A 19,376-nucleotide genomic window follows, 5' to 3' on the forward strand; every position below is an offset into this window, starting at 1 on the left:
CCCAACTGAATCTGCGCCTCTGAGGGCCACCTGAGTGCCGAACCTGAGCGGCTTAGACTGGGGAGGTGCACGCAGCCTAGGGCTGGCCTCAGACGGTTCCCTGCTGAGCAATGGAGAGCCGGAGTGGTTTGTGCGCCGCGAGCAGGGACAGGCCCAGCGGGGCTGAGACGCTGCGTGCACATGACAGTGTTATTTGTTTGCAGCATCCCTCCCTCCCCACAGCGTAACCAAACAAGTGTCCACCACCGTCCCCCCTGTGTCAAGATGGAAATCAGACACTGAAGAGACCAGCAAACAGAAGAAGTTAAACAGAGAGAACCGCCTTGGAAGTGACCCCACACTGCCCACAACACCAGAGAAAGGGCCAGATATATCTTTACTATTTTTATGATCATTCTTTTTTTTTTCTTTTTTATTGATGCTGTTATGGGGTTGTTTTTTTCTTCTTTTCTTTTTCTTCTTCTTTTTTTTTTCTCCCTAATGTTTTAAAATTGTTAAGTCCTCTATTTCTCCTCTAATTTTTATTTCTATAATCTACCATTACTTTTCAAAAAAAAAAAGACTATTTTTTAAAGCAAACACCATATATAGTCTTTGTGTGGTTGCTGTTGGTGTTTTTTAATAATTCTTATGGCTTTGCTTTTTTTTGTTTTCTTGTTTTGTTTTTTTTTTCTTTTTTCCTTCTTCTTCTTTTCTTTAACATTGTATTTTTGAAAATCCAACCTCTACTCTAGATTTTTAATCTTTGCTTTTTGGTTTTTGTTCTCAATTTTGTACATTGAAAAACCAAAACTTCACTATCCAATTTTACCTGAGAGCAAGATTACTGGCTTGACCACTCTCTCCTCCTTTGGACTCTCCTTTTTCTCCACCAGGTGGCCTCTGTCTCTTCCCTCCCCCCTCTCTTCTCTATCCAACTCTGTGAATCTCTGTGTGTTCCAGACGGTGGAGAACACCTAAGGAACTGGTAACTGGCTGGATCTGTCTCTCTACTTTTCATTTCCCTCTTTTATCCTCCTGGCCACCTCTGTATACTTCCTCCCTCTCCTCTTCCCTGTATAACTAACTCCATGAATACCTCTGAGCAGCCCAGACTGTGGAGTGAACATAAGGAAGTGATTATTGGCTTGCTTGCTCTCTCGTCATTTCATCTCACCGCATCTCATTCCAGTCACCTCTAACTACCCCCTCCCTCTTCTCTTCTTCATGTAACTCAGTGAACCTCTCTGAGTGTCCCTCAATGTGGAGAAAATTTTCATCTTTAACCTAGATGTTTTATTATCAGTGCTGTATAGATGGAGAAGTCTAGAGGCTACTGTAAAAATAAAACTGAAAATCAGAAGCAGGAGGCTTAAGTCCAAAGCCTGAGAACATCAGAGAATTCCTGAATCCCGGGAACATTAAGCAATAGGAGCTCATCAAATGCCTCCATACCTACATTGAAACCAAGCTCCACCCAAGGGCCAACAAGTTCCAGAGCAAGACATATCATGCAAATTCTCCAGAAACACAGGAACACACCCCTGAGCTTCAATATACAGACAGCTCAAAGTTACTCCAAAACTACTGACGTCTCATAACCCATTACTGGTCACTCCATTGCACTCCAGAGAGAAGAAACCCAGCTCCACCCACCAGAACTCCAACACAAGCCTCCCTTAACCAGGAAACCTTGACAGGCCACTGATACAACCCCACCCACAGTGAGGAAGCTCCGTAATAAAGAGACCTCCACAAATTCCCAGAATATAGAAAAGCCACACCAAACGCAGCAATATAACCAAGATGAAGAGACAGAGGAATACTCAGCAGGTAACGGAACAGGAGAAGTGCCCAACAAACCAAACAAAAGAGGAAGAGCTAGGGAATCTACCTGAGAAAGAATTCCGAATATTGATAGTGAAAATGATCCAAAATCTTGAAATCAAAATGGAATCACAGATAAATAGCCTAGAGACAAGGATTGAAAAGATGCAAGAAAGGTTTAACAACGACCTAGAATAAATAAAAAAGAGTCAATATATAATGAATAATGCAATAAATGAGATCAGAAACACTCTGGAGGCAACAAACAGTAGAATAATGGAGGGAGAAGATAATATCAGTGAAATAGAAGACAGAATGGTAAATATAAATGAATCAGAGAGGAAACAAGAAAAACGAATTAAAAGAAATGAGGACAATCTCAGAGACCTCCAGGACAATATGAAATGCTCCAACATTCGAATTATAGCAGTCCCAGAAGAAGAAGACAAAAAGAAAGACCATGAGAAAATCCTTGAGGAGATAATAGTTGAAAACTTCCCTAAAACGGGGAAGGAAATAATCACCCAAGTCCAAGAAACACGGAGACTTCCAAATAGGATAAACCCAAGGCGAAACACCCCAAGACACATATTAATCAAATTAACAAAGATCAAACACAAAGAACAAATATTAAACGCAGCAAGGGAAAAACAACAAATAACACACAAGGGGATTCCCATAAGGATAACAGCTGATCTTTCAATAGAAACTCTTCAGGCCAGGAGGGAATGGCAAGACATTAACTTAAAGTGATGAAAGAAAATAACCTACAGCCCAGATTCCTGTACCCAGCAAGGATCTCATTCAAATACGAAGGAGAAATCAAAAGCTTTACAGACAAGCAAAAGATGAGAGAATTGAACACCACCACGCCAGCTCTCCAACAAACACTAAAGGATATTCTCTAGACAGGAAACACAAAAAAAGTGTATAAACCCAAACCCAAAACAATAAAGTAAACGATAACGGGATCATACTTATCAATAATTACGTTAAACATAAACGGGTTGAATGCCCCAACCAAAAGGCAAAGACTGGCTGAATGGATACAAAAACAAGACCCCTATATATGCTGCTTATAAGAGACCCACCTCAAAACAAGGGACACATACAGACTGAAAGTGAAGGGCTGGAAAAAGATATTCCATGCAAACAGAGACCAAAAGAAAGCAGGAGTGGCAATACTCAATCCGATAAAATAGACTTTAAAACAAAGGCTGTGAAAAGAGACAAAGAAGGCCACTACATAATGATCAAAGGATCAATCCAAGAAGATATAACAATTATAAATATATATGCACCCAATATAGGAGCACCGCAATATGTAAGACAAATGCTAACAAGTATGAAAGGGGAAATTAATAATAACAGAATAATAGTGGGAGGCTTTAATACCCCACTCACACCTATGGACAGATCAACTAAACAGAAAATTAACAAAGAAACACCATCTTTAAATGATACAATAGACCAGTTAGACCTAATTGATATCTATCAGACATTTCACCCCAAAACAAAGAATTTCACCTTTTTCTCAAGTGCTCACGGAACCTTCTCCAGGGTAGATCACATCCTGGGCCATAAATCTAACCTTCATAAATTTAAAAAAATCGAAATCATTCCAAGCATCTTTTCTGACCATAATGCATTAAGATTAGATCTCAATTACAGGAGAAAAACTATTAAAAATTCTAACATACGGAGACTGAAAAACACACTTCTGAATAACCAACAAATCACAGAAGAAATCAAAAAAGAAATCAAAATATGCATAGAAACAAATGAAAATGAAAATAAAACAACCCAAAACCTGTGGGACACTGTAAAAGCAGTGCTAAGAGGAAAGTTCATAGTAATACACGCATACGTCAAGAAACAAGAAAAAAGTCAAAGAAATAACCTAACTCTACACCTAAAGCAACTAGAAAAGGAAGAAATGGAGAATCCCAGGGTTAGTAGAAGGAAAGAAATCTTAAAAATTAGGGCAGAAATAAATGCAAAAGAAACAAAAGAGACCATAGCAAAAATCAACAAAGCCAAAAGCAGTTTCTTTGAAAGGATAAATAAAATTGACAAACCATTAGCCAGACTCATCAAGAAACAAAGAGAGAAAAATCAAATCAATAAAATTAGAAATGAAAATGGAGAGATCACAACAGACAACACAGAAATACAAAGGACCATAAGAGACTACTATCAGCAATTATATGCCAATAAAATGGACAACGTGGAAGAAATGGACAAATTCTTAGAAAAGTACAATTTTCCAAAACTGAACCAGGAAGAAATAGAAAATCTTAACAGACCCATCACAAGCACGGAAAGTGAAACTGTAATCAGAAATCTTCCAGCAAACAAAAGCCCAGGCCCAGACGGCTTCACAGCTGAATTCTACCAAAAATTTCAAGAAGAGCTAACACTTATCCTACTCAAACTCTTCCAGAAAACTGCAGAGGAAGATGAACTTCCAAACTCATTCAATGAGGCAACCATCACCCTAATACCAAAATCTGACAAAGATGCTACAAAAAAAGAAAACTACAGGCCAATATCACTGATGAACATAGATGCAAAAATTCTCAACAAAATTCTAGCAATCAGAATCCAATAACACATTAAAAAGATCATACACCATGACCAAGTGGGCTTTATCCCAGGGATGCAAGGATTCTTCAATATCCACAAATCAATCAATGTAATTCACCACATTAACAAATTGAAAAATAAAAGCCATATGATTATCTCAATAGATGCACAGAAGGCCTTTGACAAAATTCAACATCCATTTATGATAAAAACTCTCCAGAAAGCAGGAATAGAAGGAACATACCTCAACATAATAAAAGCTATATATGACAAACCCACAGAAAACATTATTCTCAATGGTGAAAAATTGAAAGCATTTCCCCTAAAGTCAGGAACAAGACAAGGGAGCCCACTTTCACCGCTACTGTTCAATATAGTTCTGGAAGTTTTGGCCACAGCAATCAGAGCAGAAAAATAAATAAAAGGAATCCAAATTGGAAAAGAAGAAGTAAAACTCTCACTGTTTGCAGATGACATGATCCTCTACATGGAAAACCCTAAAGACTCCAGCAGAAAATTACTAGAGCTAATCAATGAATATAGTAAAGTTGCAGGATATAAAATCAACACACAGAAATCCCTTGCATGCTATACACTAATAATGAGAAAGTAGAAAAAGAAATTAAAGAAACAATTCCATTCACCATTGCAACGAAAAGAATAAAATACTTAGGAATATATCTACCTAAAGAAACTAAAGACCTATATATAGAAAACTATAAAACACAGATGAAAGAAATCAAAGAGGACACTAAGAGATGGAGAAATATACCATGTTCGTGGATTGGAAGAATCAATATAGTGAAAAGGAGTATACTACCCAAAGCAATCTACAGATTCAATGCAATCCCTATCAAGCTACCAGTGATATTATTCACAGAACTAGAACAAATAATTTCAAGATTCGTATGGAAATACAAAAAACCTCCAATAGCCAAAGCAGTCTTGAGAAAGAAGAATGGAACTGGAGGAATCAACTTGCCTGACTTCAGGCTCTACTACAAAGCCATAGTCATCAAGACAGTATGGTACTGGCACAAAGACAGAAATATAGATCAATGTAACAAAACAGAAAGCCCAGAGATAAATCCACACACATATGGACATCTTATCTTTGACAAAGGAGGCAAGAATATACAATGGAGTAAAGACAATCTCTTTAACAAGTGGTGCTGGGAAAACTGGTCAACCACTTGTAAAAGAATGAAACTAGATCACTTTCTAACACCACACACAAAAATAAACTCAAAATGGATTAAAGATCTAAATGTAAGACCAGAAACTATAAAACTCCTAGAGGAGAACATAGGCAAAACACTCTCCAACATAAATCACAGTAGGATCCTCTATGATCCACCTCCCAGAATACTGGAAATAAAAGCAAAAATAAACAAATGGGATCTAATTAAAATTAAAAGCTTCTGCACAACAAAGGAAAATATCAGCAAAGTGAAAAGACAGCCTTCTGAATGGGAGAAAATAATAGCAAATGAAGCAACTGACAAACAACTAATCTCAGAAATATACAAGCAAGTCCTGCAGCTCAATTCCAGAAAAATAAACGACCCAATCAAAAAATGGGCCAAAGAACTAAATAGACATTTCTCCAAAGAAGACATACGGATGGCTAACAAACACATGAAAAGAGGCTCAACATCACTCATTATCAGAGAAATGCAAATCAAAACCACAATGAGGTACCACTTCACACCAGTCAGAATGGCTGCGATCCAAAAATCTGCAAGCAATAAATGCTGGAGAGGGTGTGGAGAAAAGGGAACCCTCCTACACTGTTGGTGGGAATGCAAACTAGTACAGCCACTATGGAGAACAGTGTGGAGATTCCTTAAAAAATTGCAAATAGAAGTGCCTTATGACCCAGCAACCCCACTGCTGGGCATACACACCGAGGAAACCAAAATTGAAAGAGACACGTGTACCCCAATGTTCACTGCAGCACTGTTTATAATAGCCAGGACATGGAAACAACCTAGATGTCCATCAGCAGATGAATGGATAAGAAAGCAATGGTACATATACACAATGGAGTATTACTCAGCCATTAAAAGGAATACATTTGAATCAGTTCTAATGAGATGGATGAAACTGGAGCTGATTATACAGAGTGAAGTAAGCCAGAAAGAAAAACACCAATACAGTATACTAACACATATATATGGAATTTAGAAAGATGGCAATGATGACCCCGTATGTGAGACAGCAAAAGAGACACAGATGTGTAGAGCGGACTTTTGGACTCAGAGGGAGAGGGAGAGGGTGGGATGATTTGGGAGAATGGCATTGAAACATGTATACTATCATGTAAGAAACGAATCGCCAGTCTATGTCCGATGCAGCATACAGGATGCTGGTGCACAGTGATGACCCAGAGAGATGTTATGGGGAGGGAAGAGGGAGGGGGGCTCATATTTGGGATCGCATGTACACCCATTGTGTATTCATGTCAATGTATGCAAAACCAATACAGTACTGTAAAGTAAAATAAAGTAAAAATAAAAATTAAAAAAAAACAAAAAACAAAGAGGTTCAGGCTATATGTCGAGCAAATGGTCAGGGAGCCTGGAGTAGAGCAGAAAAAACACGCTGTCAATACAGAAACGGTATAGTCATACATATAGTGGTGTGCTGGTAAATATTTAACAGCAGCTCACCAAAATTTAGGGCTTCCCTGGTGGCACAGAGGTAAAGCTTCTGCCTTCAATGCAGGAGAAGCAGGAGACACAAGTTCAATCCCTGAGTGGGAAAGATCCCTTGGAGAAGGAAATGGAAACCCACTATAGTATTTTTGCCTGGAAAATTCCATGAAAAGAGGAGTCTATGGGTTCACAAAGAATTGGAAATGACCGAACAACTGAACACACACACACACACACAAATTAAAAATCCCTACCTTGTAGTATATGCCAATTTCTGTAGCATAACACTCCCTTATGGCTGATTTCAAGCTACCAAAGTGACTTAAATAAATCTACAATTGGGAAATATGTACAGCACTATTATATACTATTTCCTCATAAAGATTCAATAGATGTAAATATGTAAATAAGCTCACAAGTGTAATTCAACGGAAAATATAGTAAAGTTAGTTGGAAATGTAGAGCTTTGAGTACTAATTACCTTTTAAAAATACATTTTTTTAAATTATAAATATATATAATTTAACCTTTTTAATGTCTGTGCTTAACTGCTTAACACGCCACTTCTAAACACAACTGCATAGATTCCAGACACAAAGACTACCCTGGTAGTATAAGCTGGTACAGAATGCAGAGATTTCTTCCAGTATTTACTTTAATAGCTAACATAAGTACATGACTGGATGTCCCCCGTAGTGTGTAACAATCATTTCTCTTAAGTTCCTTTCTTTCCTTGATTCAATTCTGGCCTCTAGTGGTAGCTGCTAGTGTTATTATTATTGTCATTGTTAGCAAAGAGAGTACAACCTGGTCATCATTGTAAGGAGCCACAACACCAGCCATACTAAACAGTTACATTTCTCTGTTTTCACAGTATTTATTAATATATTTTAAAAATAATGGGAAAGAAATTAAATAATAATGGGATATAATAAAAAGTCACACTGGGAGTCAGAAATCTCAGACTGTTGTTCTGAATTCTACCAACTAGAGGAAAGTTATTAAAATTTTGGTCCTTTCATTTCACATCTTTGAAATAATATTGTATACATTTTTATAGAAATCTTCTAAAGAAAATAACTTTTAATTATAAAAATAAAACCATAACATAGTTGAATCCTAAATAGTGGTTGATTCTTGGATGTAAAGATCAAAGACTTCCCCGACTATTTTACTAACTAGTTCATTATCTAATTGAGCATAGGCTGCAAGAGGGCAGCTGTATTCAAAGGGCAAAATCAGTCAAACATTAAGATTGATTTTATTAGATTAATTGTTATTTGAAAAAAAATGCCTAAATAAACTAGTTTTATGGCATCATACAACATCTCTATATCATCAGAGTGAAATCCTGTTGAAAGGTCTCTAAACAGCTTTTAATAATATATAAACATAACGATCAGAGAAGGCAATGGCACCCCACTCCAGTACTCTTGCCTGGAAAATCCCATGGATGGAGGAGCCTGGTAGGCTGCAGTCCATGGGGTCACAAAGAGTCGGACACGACTGAGCGACGTCACTTTCACTTTTCACTTTCATGCATTGGAGAAGGAAATGGCAACCCACTCCAGCATTCTTGCCTGGAGAATCCCAGGGATCAGGGAGCCTGGTGGGCTGCCGTCTATGGGGTCGTTCATAGTCGGACACGACTGAAGCAACTTAGCAGCAGCAAACATAATGATAGCTGATGCCCATTTTTCTTTATCCAACCTTCCCAAGACTAGGTATCAGTTTATTCTCTTTTCAGTCTCTCTGCAGAATCTTAGAATCTTTGAGTTGAAGAGTACCTTATAAAACAGAACTACAAACACTTCATTTGACATATGAGAAAGGCTAAGTTCCAAGAGAATAGTTGACCCCTGCCCTGCATTATGCAGTTAATTATTGAAAGAGGAGAGATTAACCAGGTCTACAGACATCACTATCTACCAGCAGTAAAAATATCAATCTTACAGCAGATCATTACCTCTTGAAGAACTCTCTTCATCTTTAATAATAATGTCTTGACGGCCGTGCAGTCCTGTAACATCAGTCTGAATGGCAGAGAATCTATGCCTCCATTTTCTTCCACACTTGGCAGGGGCCAATCTGCAGATGGACTGCTAGGCACTCCCCTGATATGGGAATATCTGGCTTCCTGATCAATGTCTTTTGCTAATTTCAGGGAAAGGTTCCTAAGGGGAAAAAAAAAAGAACAAAAATTACTATGTAGCATATTCAGAGCAGTATTTACCAAGCCACTGATCAATGTTAGGAGTGAGCTGGAAAAAATTCCTTGTGACTCTCATTATTTCCTCATATTAGTCTGAAAATTTTGAAACCTTTTGTCCAAATTATTAAATGGTTCAATTTTATATGTAGCAGTAGTAAGATTCAATGAGAATCACTGTTTCAGAATGTGCTTTTTTTTTCTCCAACTGAAATTCAATTTACACACAATAACAAAATGTTTACACTTACTTAACCCTTTCAAAATTTTGAAAGCCAAAAGAAATCACTGAAAGTGAAATTTAATGTAGGGGTTTTCTGAAAATAATGTTTAAAAATTATCTGGCAAGAAAAGTTTAAGATAGCAATATTGGGATAAATTACCTTAGGTAATTATTATTTTAAATTACTAAATCAATCAATTGTGTATTAAGCCATTTTGTGGATTAAGAAAGACAAGTATGCATAAGATTTTATGTGAGAATAGTGAAGTAAATGTAAGGTGTATGGCACCCCACTCCAGTACTCTTGCCTGGAAAATCCCATGGATGGAGGAGCCTGGTAGGCTGCAGTCCATGGGGTTGCTAAGAGTCGGACACGACTGAGCGACTTCACTTTGACTTTTCACTTTCATGCATTGGAGAAGGAAATGGCAACCCACTCCAGTATTCTTGCCTGGAGAATCCCAGGGATGGGGGAGCCTGGTGGGCGGCCATCTATGGGGTCACACAGAGTCAGACACGACTGAAGCGACTTAGCAGCAGTAGCAGCAGCAGTATGCATAAGATTTTATGTGAAAATAGTGAAGTAAATGTAAGGTGTATAACTCCATATATAATGAGCATGCTTATCAAATAATCATTAAATATTTAGTACAGTAATATGTGGAAAACTATTTATTTTGCTCTACTTGCTAATCAACAGTTACTTTAAAATTATGCATTTCAAAAATACTTTCACACACTTTAATTAAAGGTGTGTATAAAGAAAAGATATTAAGATTTACAGTTTTCACATGTGTTTAAGAGGCAGATATAAAAATATATGAAAGGAGGAGTTTATGAAAATGGTCATTTTTAATGGATTTGTCTAAATTTATCTCCATTCATTAGAACCAAGGACCTACACAATAATGACAGTTAAACTCATAGCTCAGGAAATTTATGAAATAATACTTTAGGACTTTTGCTCAATTTCAAAAGCTTTTATGTATATTATTCTCTGAAGTAAATGACAAGGTCACTTGGCAACCTAAATTAAAAAACAGAGTTGCCTTGGAGCTTGCCACTAAGATCAGGTAAAGGTGCAAATAAAACAGAATTTCCTTGGTTAATTTTATCCAAATGTGATTATTCAATTTATAAAACATTGCACAATCAGTAAAGAAAACACATTTTTGGATCACACAATTGTTTACTTGTCTTCACAGGTATATTCATTAATTACAATTGTCATTTCAAATGGTAAGATATTAATTACTACCCCCTCTTTATGTTTATAATGAAATAATAAATAAGTAGTCATAGCGAAGATTTTTTAAGGATTGACTGTAGGCCAAGTACTGTGCAAACCATTTCATGTGTGTTAATTTATTCAAATGCTAAACAAGACCAAGAGTTAAACATAGTATGTTCATTTTCCATGTGAGTAAACAGGCCTAGAGAATTTCTCAAATTTAAATAGCCTGAGAGACTTCCCTGGCAGTTCAGTGGTTAAGACCCATCTTCCAACACATGGGGCATGAGTTTGACCCCTGATCTGGGAAAACTAAGATCCCACAGTACTGCAGATTGCACCCAAAAAAAGTTGACCTGAGGTGAATCAACCTAAGTACATAAGCAGGATAAGACTCTTTTCCTACTAACCACATAATGTGTATATAAGACTTTTCTTACTAGCCACCAGGGAAGTCCTAATATATGTGTGTGTCAGTCAATCAGTTAGTCAGTTCAGTTGCTCAGTTGTGTGCAACATTGCGACCCCATGATTCACAGCACACCAGGCCTTCCTGTCCATCACCAACTACCAGAGTTCACTCAAACTCATGTGCATCAGTTGGTGATGCCATCCAGCCATCTCATCCTTGTTGTCCCCTTCTCCTCCTGCCCCCAATTCCTCCCAGCATCAGGGTCTTTTCCAGTGAGTGAACTCTTCGCATGAGGTGGCCAAAGTATTGGAGTTTCAGCTTTAGCATCACTCCTTCCAAAGAACACCCAGGAATGATCTCCTTTAGGATGAACTGGTTGAATCTCCTTGCAGTCATCAGGATTCTCAAGAGTCTTCTTCAATACCACAGTTCAAAAGCATCAATTCTTCAGCACCCAGCTTTCTTCACAGTCCAACTCTCACATCCATACATGACCACTGGAAAAACCATAGCCTTGATTAGACAGACCTTTGTCAGCAAAGTAATATCTCTCCTTTTTAATATGCTCTCTAGGTTGGTCATAACTTTCCTTCCAAGAGATAAGCGTCTTTTAATTTCATGGCGGCAATCACCATCTGCAGTGATTTTGGAGCCCAAAAAAATAAAGACACTGTTTCCACTATTTCCCTATCTATCTGCCATGAAGTGATGGGACCAGATGCCATGATCTTTGTTTTCTGAATGTTGAGTTTTAAGCCAACTATTTCACTCTCCTCTTTCTTCATCAAGAGGCTTTTGAGTTCCTCTTCACTTTTTGCCATAAGGGTGGTGTCATCTGCATATCTGAGGTTCTTGATATTTCTCCTGGCAATCTTGATTCCAGCTTGTGTTTCTTCCACCCCAGGGTTTCTCATGATGTACTCTGCATATAAGTTAAATAAGCAGGGTGACAATATACAGCCTTGACATACTCCTTTTCCTATTTGGAACCAGTCTGTTGTTCCACGTCCAGTTCTAACTGTTGCTTCCTGACCTGCATACAGATTTCTCAAGAGGCAGGTCACGTGGTCTAGTATTCCCATCTCTTTCAGAATTTTCCACAGTTTACTGTGATCCACACAGTCAAAGGCTTTGGCATAGTCAATAAAGCAGAAATACATGTGTTTCTCGAACTCTCTTGCTGTTTCGATGATCCAGTGGATGTTGGCAATTTGATTTCTGGTTCCTCTGCCTTTTCTAAAACCAGCTTGAACATCTGGAAGTTCATGGTTCATGTACTACTGAAGCCTGGCTTGGAGAATTTTGAGCATTACTTTACTAGCATGTGAGATGAGTGCAACTTTGCGGTAGTTTGAGCATTCTTTGGCATTGCCTTTCTTTGGGATTGGAATGAAAACTGACCTTTTCCAGTCCCGTGGCCATTGTTGAGTTTTCTAAATATGCCGGCATATTGAGTGCAGTACTTTCACAGCATTATCTTTCAGGATTTGAAATAGCTCAACTGGAATTCCATCGCCTCCACTAGTTTTGTTCGTAGCAATGCTTTCTAAGGCCCACTTGACTTCACATTCCAGGATGTCTGGCTCTAGGTGAGTGATCATACCATCGTGATTATCTTGGTTGTGAAGATCTTTTTTGTACAGTTCTTCTGTGTATTCTTGCCACCTCTTCTTAATATCTTCTACTTCTGTTAGGATCATACCATTTCTGACCTTTATAGAGCCCATCTTTCCTTGAAATGTTCCCTTGGTATCTAATTTTCTTGAAGAGATCTCTAGTCTTTCCCATTCTGTTGTTTTCCTCTATTTCTTTGCATTGATTGCTGAGGAAGGCTTTCTTATCTCTCCTTACTAGTCTTTGGAACACTGCATTCAAATGGGAATATCTTTCCTTTTCTCCTTTGCTTTTCACGTCTCTTCTTTTCACAGCTATTTGTAAGGCCTCCTCAGACAGCCATTTTGCTTTTTTGCATTTCTTTCCCATGGGGATGGTCTTGATCCCTGTCTCCTGTACAATGTCATGAACCTCTGTCCATAGTTCATCAGGCACTCTATCAGATCAAGTCCCTTAAATCTGCTTCTCACTTCCACTGTATAACCATAAGGGATTTGATTTAAATCATACCTGAATGATCTAGTGGTTTTCCCTACTTTCTTCAATTTAGTCTGAATTTGGCAATAAGGAGTTCATGATCTGAACACAGTCAGCTTCCGGTCTTGTTTTTGCTGACTGTATAGAGTTTCTCCATGTTTGGCTGCAAAGAATATAATCAATCTTAATTTTGGTGTTGACCATCTAGTGATGTCCATGTGTGTGTGTACACACTCACACACACACACACACACACACACATAAAATAATTAATGTACCTCAGGTAGCCCTGTAAGGACTTCATATATGCTAAACCATTTAGTACTCATAAAACTCTTTTAGGTATTGTAATTCTTACCTGACAGTGAGGGATTTGAGTCTCAGTGAGACTCATATTGAGGTACATGCTGATAGCAACACAGCAAACAATTGGCAGAGCTGAGATTTGGATGCAAGCAGTGCACTCGAGCTCTAAGTTACTACAAGAATCCACATCTCATGTGAAAAACAAACAAGTAAATGAACAAAAAGAAAACTGGAAAAAAAAAAAACCTGTAACCACAAAGAATCTCTTACATTTTCACTTTAAAAATAAATTTTACTTGATATGACTGATTCATTTTAATTACATGCAACTTGGAGTAAGATATACAATCATTCTTAACTTTTTTAAAATTTTATTTTAGTGTCTTAGATCAATAAGAATAAAATAAAATACAAAAATGAGAATTCACAGTGTGTATAATACTATTTTAGTTATCACAGAATTTTCAAAGATTTATCAGGTTTTAAGTTGTGAACTCATCTGGTGTATGACTCATATTAGGCTGACTCAGTAAATAACTATATTATTGAATTTGAATAAATGAATGCAATAATAAAGTTAATAAAACATAACTCTTTGTAATCATTTGTGCATATAACTCTCATTTGTACACAGAAAATTTTCTGGAAGGTGAATTGTTATGTATTGCAGGACCACCACCCATGGTGCCAAATTCCCCAGCATTCTTAAAATATAGTAATTAAAATAACAGTTTTATAATTCCTTTTAATTAGATTGCTGTTTCTTCGAACCTCTATGTTCAATTATGTTGTAAACATCAATAAAGATTGAAACCATCCATTCAGAAACTAAAGCTTCTGAAACCAAAGTTTTCAGAAACCACACCTGTGTAAAGTTCTATGTGTTTAATTTCAGGAAATTACTGAGGATCTAAGGATTACAGTTTAATCTTTATATATCTACGGATCACTGCCATTTCAGATAGTTAAGAATGGGCTATATGCAGAAGCGTACTTAGAAAAGTAGCCATTTGTTTTTCACTTGAAAAGTTTGGATCTTTCCTGAATTTCAACAAGAGGGAGAACGGTGGCATCATTTCACAATTATGGAAAACATCCACATTGTGTCTAGCAGAGCACGGGTGATTGATAACTCAGAGATTAAAAGGATTCTGTCACTGACCTCAAGAGGTTCACCATGATTATTAACTGCTTAGTCACTGATACCAAAAAAATAACAACTAATATTCCTCCCCATATGAAAAGCACATCAATTTATTTTGAAATGCTTTGTTTCAACATGAATAATAGTGAGCTGTAATACCACAGTATCAAAACATCCTTCATTAGGTTGAGGCAGTTAGTGAAATAGACTGTTAAGCAGGGCTGCTACTCAGCTGCACAGGCCAACAGAGCCATCCACAGTCACTGGATTTCTGATTGATCGGTGCCTGGGGTTTACAATAATTAAATATTTTGAAAACCAAGGTTTTTAACAACAGACCATGATTGTGCCAAAAATACCCATGTGTTTCTGGGAATATTCACCTCAAAAGAATCCACCCCTATAACTGATAGGAAAAGGAGTAAAGTCTCTAATATGAAGTCATAGTTTCCTCTAGCACAGACAATCCATAATAAGACCAGGAGGGTAGAGCAAGGTTCAGGGGCTCTCCTACTCCTGCATTAGTAAGGCTCATGAGATAATGCAATTCATGCACTTTGGCGTATGTAGCTCTCTGTCTGCCAATACTCTGAATTATTGTTTCAGAAAACTGAAGAAATGTGTTCTATATAAAAAAAGATGGTCCCTAACTTCACACACACACACACAAAAGGGTAAGACACTGAGGCCTGATACAGTGATTCATTAATCACCCTAAGTACTGCAAACAGAAAACAAAGACAGTGTAATCTCTACTGAGCACATCCATACACACATCACCCTGTCTACGTCAAATTCATGAATCTTTGGTAGATTTGCTCAGTAATATTTTTACTTGTCTTGTTCCTTCTAAAGGGCAACCAAGTCTTAATGACTGAAAATTAAGCAACATTTAGATAAAGTCAAATTGAGATGTATGGGCTTTTCTCAGTCTGTAAGTTTTAAATAATAAAGCTTTTGCCCTGAAATGTGCCAAGCTCTATCCTGCCTCAGAAACTGCATATGTATGATAAAGTGTTGCTTACCAACCTTCATATCTCGCCTTAAAATACATCACTTCTTCAGGAAAAACTTTGTATTTGGTACCTGCGCCCCTCTACTTCAAAGACACACAGGTTCCTCTTTTCTATGATATGCCTTTCTTTGTTGCACTTATCACAGATGTAGTTAATAAAATTAATTTGAGAGGACCTCTGGGAATACATTGGCCTAAATTGTCCTATACTCTACCTCCTGTTCTGAATACAGAGAAATACTGGATAAAGTATAACCAGATTTATTTTTAAACATATAGTGCAGGAGGAAAAGAGAAAAATGTCCAAGTGCCAAAGAGCAAAATTATACAAGTTGCCACTGTGATGATTTCAGGGTGTTGAACTTGAATGCAATCTGTAAAAACAGAAGTTGCAGTTTTTATGCCTATGGAGACACAGGAGAGCATTTGCCAATGACATAGAATATTCACAGTGCTGGGAGAGTTCCAAACTTAAAAAAAAAAAAAAACTCAAAAAATCAATCTGTTCTACTTATAAATTAACTGTCTGGTAGAACACACTTCTTTCTCTAAAGTGAAAGTGAAGTCGCTCAGTCGTGTCCGACTCTTTGTGACCCCGTGGACTGTAGCTCTCCAGGCTCCTCCGTCCATGGGATTCTCCAGGCAAGAATACTGGAGTGGGTCGCCATTTCCTTCTCCAGGGGATCTTCCCGACCCAGGGATCAAACCCAGGTCTCCCACATTGCAGGCAGACGCTTTAACCTCTGAGCCACCAGGGAAGCCCTCTTTCTCTAAAGGAAGACAATAAAATGCATATTCTCAAAACTATACCATTCACAATGTATGGCAAATATTAAAATGAATAGACACACAAAGAAGCAGAAAAAAGTCTGTTGATCCTCTGAGATGACCCATATATTGGGCTTAACAGGCGGCACAGTGGTATATCCACCTTCTAATGCAGGAGATTCAGGAGACATAGGTTTGATCCCTGGGTCAGGAAGATCCCCTGGAGTATTAAATGGAAACCCGCTCCAGTATTCTTGCTTGGAAAATTCCATGGACAGAGGAGCATGGTAGGTTACTGTCAATGGGATTGCAGAGTCGGATGTGACTGAATACACACACATGACCCATATATTAGAATTAGCAAACAAGGATTTTAAGGAGCTAAGATAAATATGTTCAAAGTCTTAAAAGAAACAGCAGACATAATGCTTAGTTAGTCTTATCAGAGAAATGAAAAATTATCATTTTTGATTGACATTGTTTTGACAGACATTGTTGGCTGTCTGCTCATATTCATCCATACCTCCTTCTTGCCTCTTTAAAACAAACGCAAACATAAAAACAAAAAACTTCCTGTCGGCTAAGCCACTTCAGTCATGTCTGACTTTTTGTGACCCCATGCACTATAGCCTGCTAGGGCTCTTCTGTCCATGGGATTCTCCAGGCAAGAATATTGGAGTGGGTTGCCATTTCTTTCTCCAGGGGATCTTCCCGACCCAGGGATCAAAACTGAGTCTCCTGTGCTGCAAGTGGGTTCTTTACCATCTGAGCCACCAGGGAAGCCCCCTAAAACACTCTAATTTGTTCAAATGCTGGCTTTCCTATAGCTCCAAGAAATGATAGGAGTCTGGTGGAAGTCTTCAAGGAAATGTTTCCTCTCTGGTTAGAAGAGAAATGGGAAGGAGACCACCGTTGTTTTGACTTGATGTATTGCTAGAAACTATAGGTGTACCCTGCAAATAGGAAGAAACTTGGCTGTGGGAAAATCAAAGAACAAAAAAACTGAGTAAATCCACCTCCATATATTATCATTATTTCTCAGAATTAATCAACACTGGAGACTATCTATAGATTTCTTGTTTGGCAAAATAACCTTTCTTGACTGTTTAATGAACTTTGAATTAGGTTTTTCTCTTGAAGCTGAAAACATTCTAACTATTATTACTACTAAAGAAAATATGTCAATAAGAACATAAACCTAGAAATAACAGTTCAGTTCAGTTCAGTTCAGTCACTCAGTCATGTCCAAATCTTTGTGACCCCATGAATCACAGCATGCCAGGCCTCCCTGTCTATCAACAACTCCTGGAGTTCACCCAAACTCATGTGCATTGAGTCAGTGATGCCATCCAGCCATCTCATCTTCTGTCGTCCCCTTCTCCTCCTGCCCCAAATCTCTGCCAGCATCAGAGTCTTTTCCAATGAGTCAACTCTTCGCATGAGGTGGCCAAAGTATTAGAGTTTCAGCTTCAGCATCAGTCCTTCCAATGAACACCCAGGACTGGTCTCCTTTAGGATGGACTGGTTGGATCTCCTTGCAGTCCAAGGGACTCGTGAATCTTCTCCAGCACCACAGTTTAAAAGCATCAATTCTTCAGCACCCAGCTTTCTTCACAGTCCAACTCTTACATCCATACATGACCACAGGAAAAACCATAGCCTTGACTAGATGGACCTTTGTTGGCAAAGTAATATCTCTGCTTTTTAATATGCTATCTAGGTTGGTCATAACTTTCCTTCCAAGGAGAAAGCGTCTTTTAATTTCATGGCTGCAATCACTATCTGCAGTGACTTTGGAGCCCCCAAAAATAAAGTCTGACACTATTTCCACTGTTTCCCCATCTATTTCCCATGAAGTGATGGGACCAGATGCCATGATCTTCGTTCTCTGAATGTTGAGCTTTAAGCCAACTTTTTCACTCTCCTCTTTCACTTTCATCAAGAGGCTTTTTAGTTCCTCTTCACTTTCTGCCTCAAGGGTGGTGTCATCTGCATATCTGAGGTTATTGATATTTCTCCCAGCAATCTTGATTCCAGCTTGTGTTTCTTCCAGTCCAGCATTTCTCATGATGTACTCTGAATAGGATAATATAATTCATTGAGCAAATATTTGTTTAATGGCTATATTTGAGGCTAGTGTTAGGAACAGTGCTTATTTTTCTTGTGTAATAATATATCCACAAAACCTTGCACAATTGTATCCAATACTCAAATCAAAAGAATAATCAAATTTAGTGCTAAAAAAGAATTATAGATCTATTTAAATTCTTATTTAATATATAGGGAGCTCAAACCTAGATTAATTTTGTAAGTGTCACACAGTTAGAAGGTGTAGAATTTCAGTCTCCTGACTTCTGGTCCAACGCTCTTTTGTTCATATTGCATCATCTTTTAATATGGTTCCAATTTAAAATATTCTTGTATTTATCTATTCAGTTATTTTCACTGAAGATGGAACAGTGAAATATTAGCTTACAATTTAACAGAATAAGATTAAATAGTAAGGAACCCTACTCCTCTGAACAGTTAGAATTTCCTTCTCCAAAATTTTCAAGAAAGTATGTATCTTATGAGTACAAATCTTTTCATACAAACTTTTAAAGTATTTTAATCCTAAAAAGAAATGACTGAGTTGATTGTACTTGTTCATTAACTTTTCTCCCTGCCATTAACATCATTCACATTTCTCCCTCCCATTCTCTACTTTTATTTTCATTTGTCATTTAAGATCTGGTTTAAAGATCATTTCAGTAAGAAAAAGAATAAGAATTAATGAATGTAGAGTAAAGTGCAATGATGTTCAGCAAAGAGTGACCCAAATTAGTGTTTAAAAAAAATCCCACATGCAGGACTTCCCTGGTGGTCTGATGATGAAGAATCATGCATGGGATACGGGTTTGATCCGTGGTTCAGGAAGATTCCATGTGC

General features: G+C 37.7%; 1 protein-coding gene across 1 annotated transcript in view; it reads right to left on the reverse strand.

Annotated features, from left to right (window-relative positions):
- Nucleotides 1-19,376, reverse strand: part of CCSER1 (coiled-coil serine rich protein 1) — a 1,275,856-nt gene that overhangs the window by 915,031 nt on the left and 341,449 nt on the right. Inside the window, exon 5 of the mRNA XM_052642244.1 lies at nucleotides 9,016-9,223. Coding sequence (XP_052498204.1) covers nucleotides 9,016-9,223 — 208 coding nt within the window. The remainder of the gene's footprint in view (nucleotides 1-9,015; nucleotides 9,224-19,376) is intronic.

This window comes from Budorcas taxicolor, chromosome 6, assembly GCF_023091745.1.
Source record: "Budorcas taxicolor isolate Tak-1 chromosome 6, Takin1.1, whole genome shotgun sequence".
NCBI lineage: Eukaryota > Metazoa > Chordata > Mammalia > Artiodactyla > Bovidae > Budorcas > Budorcas taxicolor.